The 7,770-nt window shown below is 39.2% G+C and overlaps 1 protein-coding gene across 1 annotated transcript in view; it reads right to left on the reverse strand.

Annotated features, from left to right (window-relative positions):
- Positions 1-5,929: 5,929 nt before the first annotated feature.
- The window catches only part of LOC144979174 (C-type mannose receptor 2-like), a 5,237-nt gene continuing 3,396 nt past the window's right edge, over positions 5,930-7,770 (reverse strand). The window contains exon 3 of the mRNA XM_078925784.1: positions 5,930-6,390. Within this exon, the coding sequence (XP_078781910.1) occupies positions 5,930-6,390 (461 nt within the window). The remainder of the gene's footprint in view (positions 6,391-7,770) is intronic.

Raw genomic sequence — 7,770 nt, forward strand, 5'->3', positions numbered from 1 at the left:
GAGTCTACCGACTCGTGTGCGGTCGAGCGTTATCGTGTTGCAATATCGCATTTTTTCTGGAGTCGCACTCTTTTCAGTCGGACTCTCAGTTTTTCCAGCGTGGCAATATAATGATCGGAATTTACTGTTCTTCCCTGTACCAGGAATTTGATATTACGATGGTTGATGGATCAATCTCTTAAGTCTCGATTTTCACAATCGGCGGATCAAAACTCTGCAGTCCACATACGAGGTTTGCGAACCATGTTTTATTTAATTTTGGGCAGGTCAAACCTTTGATGTCATCAAAATTCTGATCGCCCAAAATTAAATAAGACATGGTGTGCAAAGCTCGAATGTAGACTTCATAGTTTTGATCCGCCGATCGTCTATATTTGGATTTCAGAGGTTTGATCCGCCGACCATCAATAAGCAGCACATTCAAAATACCAGAAAATCGTGAGCAGCACTTTTCTAGCCGACCCACAACTTCGAACTTTTTTGGACAAAGAGAGTTCTTGTGCCTGTATTCCAATGACTGGCGTTTGCTCTCTGGGTCATAATGGTGGACCCATGACCTGAATATCTAGTAACTATTTGCTAAATAAAGGCATCACCTTCGTCTTCATACCTTTCCAAAAGTTTGAAGCAAATTGCTTTTTGTTGCTATTGTATGTCAATTGTCATCATTTGTGTACTAACCTGCCAGTCACTTTCCTGTGTCCAAGGATCACAGATAAGATAATTTGGTGTTGTACCCTTTCCTTTGAAATTACAAATTCTTTTGCAATGTTAGTTTGTCTAACACGCCGATTTGGCTTTCGACTTCAGCTGGATAACTGACCTTCGAGGCACTTTGTCTGAATAAATACCGATCTTGCAAAGTCAAAAAAATTCGAGTATAACGAGATTTCACTGTAGTTGGCTTTCCCCTATAGGGCTAACTTGCCTTTCGATTCCTAGTTATCCATTTGCTAGTAAAAATTAACGATAAAAAAACTTGCTCTTTTCTATAGCTCAATGTTTACTAAATATGCTCAAAGCGATTTTAAAATGTCACAAGCCAACAACAACACTTAACACATAGGACGTGACATAGCACTTGTAAGTTGCTGTTACTTTTTTTCGAAAGATACAACGATTTTGTAGCCAGTTACCCATTTTACACTTGAATACAGCAATTATGCAGGACTGGAACTAAAAGTCCGAAAAACATAGGCAAGGAAAAAAAGCAGGAGAATTTATATAACGCAGTATCCCTTAAATGTGCTCAAATCTCTTTATAAAAGGTCACTCGTCAATATTTAGGGGTGACGTTGGATCGCAGCCTTACCTATCGGGTGAATCTCGAAAGGATTGCCCGGAAGATAGAGAAGCGGAACAGTCTTCCGAGGAAGCTGGCGGGATCGACTTGGGGCGCTAGCCAAGCGCTCCTGAGAACGTCCGCCCTGGCACTATGCTATTCCACCGCGGAGTATTGCGATCCAGCGTGGGGTAGAAGCAGAAACGTTGAGAAGGTGGATGTGAAACTTCGCAAGTCGATGCCCATAGTGTCAGGAACGCTAGCAACAACTCCTAGAGAATGGGGCCCGATAATGGCAGCGATCCAGCCCCCCCCCCCCCCCCCCCCCCCCCCCCCCCCCCGATGTCCGAAGGGAGACGATTACGGGAAACTGGCTGAGTAAGATCAAAGAGAGAGGGAATGTGGATACCCCTCTGATGCGCATAATGGACGGCGCCCCCGTTTCGAGCCGAAATAAGTCCCGGCAACCCTTGTACGCAGAATCCCTGACTACGTCTAGAGCTGCACATACGGGATGGAAGTCGGTTTGGACGAATTCAATCCCTCGTGGGGGCGGGGACGTAACCTCCTCTAAGCTTGGTGAGACGTTGCAAGGCTTTGATATCAGTAAGAGGACACTGGGTGACTGCGAATCGGCTTCGGTTGAGGAGCTGCCTCACGGCCAGTGCGCTTCATCGGTGGGGTCTTTCTGACTGTCCAACATGTACCCGCTGTTGGCAAGAACCTGAGACGGCAGAGTATCTAGTCGAACGGTGTGTTGTGACGATGCTACCCGGCGGGTTTGCGACGGTGCACGAATGCGGACCAGACTTTGCTGATTGGGTCGATCGTCATAACATAGTAGTGTGAAAACCATAAGAGGCTGCTGCCAACAGCAACGCTGAACATGTTTTACGAGGATACATGACGCCTTTTAAGCGAAATCATAATTTTGCCAGAAAGTAGTAGCTTCTAATGGTGTTACAGTACTATGTTATGATGATCTATCCAGGCCCCAAGCTCATCTCCACAACCAGCCCGGAAGCTTCGTCACAACTCAACGTTCAACTAGATGCTCTGCGGTTTCGGGTTCGACAACAACGGATACATTTCGGACATGTGGCAAGTCTACACTGATGACGGAAGTATGCCGTGAGGCAGGTCCTCGACCGAAGTCTCCTCTTGATGGTGGAAAAGCCTGGCAACTTCTCTCTCAATTTTGAGGAGTTGATTTCCCCGCCCTCTCGAGGGATTGAATTCGTCCAAACCGACTTCCATCTCATATTATATGCATCTCAGTCCAAAGTTGGGGAAGCTACGTACAAGGGGTGCCGGGGCAACAGGGGTACCGCCCAATATGCGCTTGAGAGGAGTATCCCCTTTCCCTCTCTTTTTGATCTTATTAAACCTGTTGTTTGTAATCGTCTCCTTCGGGACATTGGGGGGGGGGGGGGGGGGGGGGGGGGGGGGGGGGTAGAAGGGCTGGATTTCTGCCATTATTCGGCCCCATTCTCTAGGCGGTTGCCAGAGTTCCGAGGTTTTACCAGAAGGTGTCTGTAAGCGAGTGTCATTCCACAAGACCACAGTGGCTTACAATACAATCAGACTTGCCGAGAATTACGACATTTTGGCACCAATTTCAGAACTTCACGAGCATTTTTTGGGGGGAAAAGAGTTACTTCAGCCTGTTTATTTATGTCATTGTGCTTATTTTAGCCAGAGATAACTCTGTTACTGCTTTGCACGTGAATAATATGATTAAAAGACACAATGAAGAGTCTTATCTAAAGATGAAGATTGGCAATGCTCACAGCGGGATACAAATAAGTTATAAGATAAGATAAGATATACTTTATTCATCCAAAAAACAAAAATGGAAATTCGTTTACAGACGTGGCATGCATGAAAATGTATAAACACAAAGTTGAGAATCTATGGCGACAATATATAATATATGCAAATGCACAAAAATGTAAAAATATACAACCAAGAACCAATAGCAACACTTTATATATTAATTTGATAAATTGAGATAGGCCATACCTCTGGCGCTAGTCCGAACTTGTGTGTGTCGTATATTTAAAAGATAGCATTCAATTTAAATCAAAGTTGCGGGTTTAAATTTCGAACACCATGTGGCAAAAATGAATTAAGGTGAAGTGTTGTCTTCAGGTAAATATCAGGTTAATAAATCGAAAGTTGAGACTCAATACCACAAAACCACATGAGTCGTTATTCAAAACTCCCGCTGTATCCATTTGTATTGTACACATATTTAAAAAATATGCCCTTCCGCCACGACACCATAAGATATCGTCGCCTAAGCATTCCATGAAGGAATATAGATATTTGATCAGACAAGATGTCTGATGCCAACATGAATCACCCATGTTGTCCAAGTGAGCAAATTTGGGGGTTAATAATCTTGCTCAAGGAAAAAACCCAAAGTGCCTGAAGCAGGGCTCAAACCCGGGACCTTCCGGGGCACAGTGCAATGCCTTAACCACTCAGCCACTTCGCCCCCCACAATATTACTTGACATTGATTATTAACCGACATTTCATACAATAATCCTTTACAGAAGATCATTATAAATGACGTTTCCCCGTTAAAATTTCTGGAGTATCGAAAGTGTGGGGTTATGACAAATGGTTTTGATGACATAATTTAAAATTACGCCAGAAATCGACAAATTATTTTTTGATTTTTTTTTATATAGCGCAATATCTACTAAACGTGCTCAAAGCGCTTTACAAGGGATCCCTGGCCAACAGCAACACTTAACATGTAGGACGTGACATGACGATATTGTGTTTTTTTTTTTTCGGACAGTCAACGCTGTTAACGGCCAGGTACTCGTTTTACACCTGAGGACGGTGAGAGAATGTGAGTAAAGAGTCTTTTCCAAGGACTCGACTATGCGCCGAGCGAGGCTCGAACCCAGGATCTTCCAATCCGAAAGAGAGTGCGTTCAAATAATGCGATGATTTGTTGTGGTATTCATGCAATTTATACCTATTTATTTATATAAGTCTTGAAAGAAACAGCAATAATATATCATGCAATAAAGAAGAAAACAACATACAAATTTAAAAGCCAGAATAAGAAGGAGAAGAAGAAAAAAGACAAACTACAACTGAGATCTCAACTCAAAACATCGAAAGCCACTAAAATTGACGCAATCGACATCTGAATGCCGAAAAAGGGGAAAATATGCACTTGAAGTTATGCAACAATTATTATTATTATTATTATTATTATTATTATTATTATTATTATTATTATTATTATTATTATTATTATTATTATTAGCATTAATGGTATATACCGTTGGGTATCATTGGTGTTATCATTCATATCAAATTTATAAAGAAAAGCCAATTCAAAAAAAATCAATTTCTCTGTACCTCACAATGTTATCAGGCCTACCTTTGTATAAAAAACTCTTTTTATTTTCTAAAAAAAAAGTTTTTCTTCAAGGTTCCATCAAGGGAACAAACCAAATTAGTTTTTTGGATAAATTCAGCTGCAAAAGGTTCACTCCAGGCTTTCTTATCATCCATCCATATTCTTGGTTTTCTGCCTTTTGGACTCCTGTCTTTACCTTTGATCTCTAAAATACATTTCATAATGGAGTCAGAAGATTAACATTTTATTAATATTCAAGACACAAAACTCTCTGTTTTCAATGAAGACACTTATTTCAATTTAAATATGCATCTTACAATTACACTTGAATTTCAAGATTCAAGTTGACTTGACATGCTACCGTTATGAGAGGATCGTCATGTATTAGTTAGTGGGTGTATTCTTCGTGCGTTGCCTTTGAAACATGTTGCAATGTATTTGAAGAGCCGTGCCATATCCATGGCGACCAGCAAACAAAGAGGCAGCACACACAATATCCCTCCAACGATGCCTATAGCTTTACTCTCAGTACGACTGTCTTTAGCAGACACTTTCTTGTTCTTTCTCGAGGACAACTTTTGGGTGTCAACTTTGAGTTCCTTTTGGATTTTGGAGACAATGCCAGCAAGAACTTCCGGCGTTGGGTTAAAATCAATGTTTGCAGTAGCGCATCCACACGGGCAGAGTTTGTTTTGGACGGATGAGCCATTTTTTGGCGATGTCATGTTTTTTAAGAGACTCGTCATTTCCCGTGCAGAACCACTTGATGGCATCATTTTTTGTGGAGGATCGGGACATACACATGGCAGCTTCTTTATTGGAAATTCTATTTCTTTATAAAATTTATCTGGTTGATATGCAAGTCTGTTCATGTTTACCTCAACACTGCATCCACCGAGACCCGTTTTGATGACATTCATTTCTTTTTTACCCATTGTATTCAATTTGGTGAAGTTCATTTCAGTTCTAACTGATACAAAAAATGATGAATTTGATACATTTAAAAAATCAGGCATATCCATAACATGACAAGCATATTCAAGAGAGGTGTGTAGAATAGTATCGCCATTAGAGACACTATACACCGTAATTGCATCAAACATTTTTGTCACTTCGTTCAAATTGATTGTCATCTTGCCTTTGATATACCCAGAATGCTGACAGATGTAATGGTGTTCTTCTGTACAATCCCTATCATCCTGCAATTCGTTTGCTGTTTTATTGTACACCGAACACTGTGTATGATTGACCCAGTACATGTCATTTGATACGATTAGATCTCGTTCTATAAAATTCAATTTTTTTATGATCCTTTTCATCCACAAAAAGCAAATTACCTCCCACGTTCTCACAAATGTCCACAGCATCATGGAAAGTTTTTTTCACAATGTTTTCAACCATCAGACACGCGATATCCGAACCGTTTTCATTTCTGACAAATGTCGTGTAACCGTTAGGACACTCAAGAACAGGAAAATCTTTGGACGCATTTTTTTGACAAATAGATGGGAATTTAACAGTGCAAGTTTTATCATTATACTGGTATCTTCTTTCTTTCAATTGGATGGTTGAACAATAAACATTTTTATTCTGATTGATTTCGAAATTCAAGCGGCTATTAAACGCGCTTCCATCTAACCAAATAAAGTCATTACTGTTTTGACGTGTGTCATCGCGCCTCTTCAATCCAATCCAATACCTTTTAATGCACTCTAATGACCCTTCAATAAGACCCGAAAAAGAAAATAACAATAGTATTAATACTACTACTACTACTACTACTACTACTACTACTACTACTACTACTACTACTACTACTACTACTACTTCTACTACTACTACTACTACTACTTACTACTACTACTACTATACTACTACTACTATACTACTACTACTACTACTACTATACTTACTACTACTATCTACTACTAATACTAACTACTACTACTACTACTACTACTACTACTACTACTACTACTACTACTACTACTCTACTTACTACTACTAAATAACTACTACTACTTACTACTACTACTACTACTACACTACTACTACTACTACTACTACTACTACTACTACTACTACTACTACTACTACTACTACTACTAACTACTACTACTACTAACTACTACTACTACTACTATACTACTACTACTACTACTACTACTACACTACATAATACTAACTACTACTATAATAATAATATAATAATAATATAATAATATAATAATAATAATAATAATAATAATGCTAACAAAATATACAACGTAATATCAATCAATACACAAATGATCAAAATGAGGTGATGATAGGTACTTCACGGCAACGAATGTCACAGCTATGACACATCACCATTGATACCCCCCCCCCCCCCCCCCCCTTAGCGAAAGCCTTACTTGGCCACTTTCTTCAAGTGATCAAAGCCCTCAATTTCCTGAATCTTCTCAAACTTTGACATAACGCAGTCATGTATATAGATTTAATTATTATGGCATGCAAGATACCATTTAACCCTCTCCTTACCAACCACAGTGAAATCGTCAGAATCTTTACGATGTAACCAATGATTTTAGTATTCTAATTACTTTTGTACTTTACAAAAATATAAAAATGTAAATGTAATATCTATAACAATTTGTCACTCTTTTTGAGCTTTCATTTTGCTGATCAAGATTTTGTAGAGAATGTATTTGTTGCCTTTCTGTTTGAGAAAAATAAAAATCGATTTTGTGATGGGTGGGGGTGAAGGTTGAGGAAAAATTCTGAAAATGGTGGTAAGGAGAGAGTTAATCAAACTCTCCTTCGAAACCTGCATATTCTACTTTTTCTCCAACTTTAATATTATGCGTTGTAAAGTGAGTGGTACTCTTTCGTTTATTTTCAATATTATGTCATAAATTTTTAAATAACAAATTTCACAATGGATTTGTGTGGCTATTTGGTCCAGTGGTTTGACACTCGCTTTTAGAACGGAAGGTATTGGGTTCGAGCCTCGCTCGGCGCAAAGTTGAGTCCTTGGAAAATCCTCTTTAATCACAGTCTCTCAGCGTTGTCTCTGTATATATATATATATATATATATATATATATATATATATTTAT

The sequence above is a fragment of the Berghia stephanieae genome, chromosome 9, assembly GCF_034508935.2.
Source record: "Berghia stephanieae isolate SIO BIC M18660-M18661 chromosome 9, UCSD_Bste_1.3, whole genome shotgun sequence".
Lineage (NCBI taxonomy): Eukaryota > Metazoa > Mollusca > Gastropoda > Nudibranchia > Aeolidiidae > Berghia > Berghia stephanieae.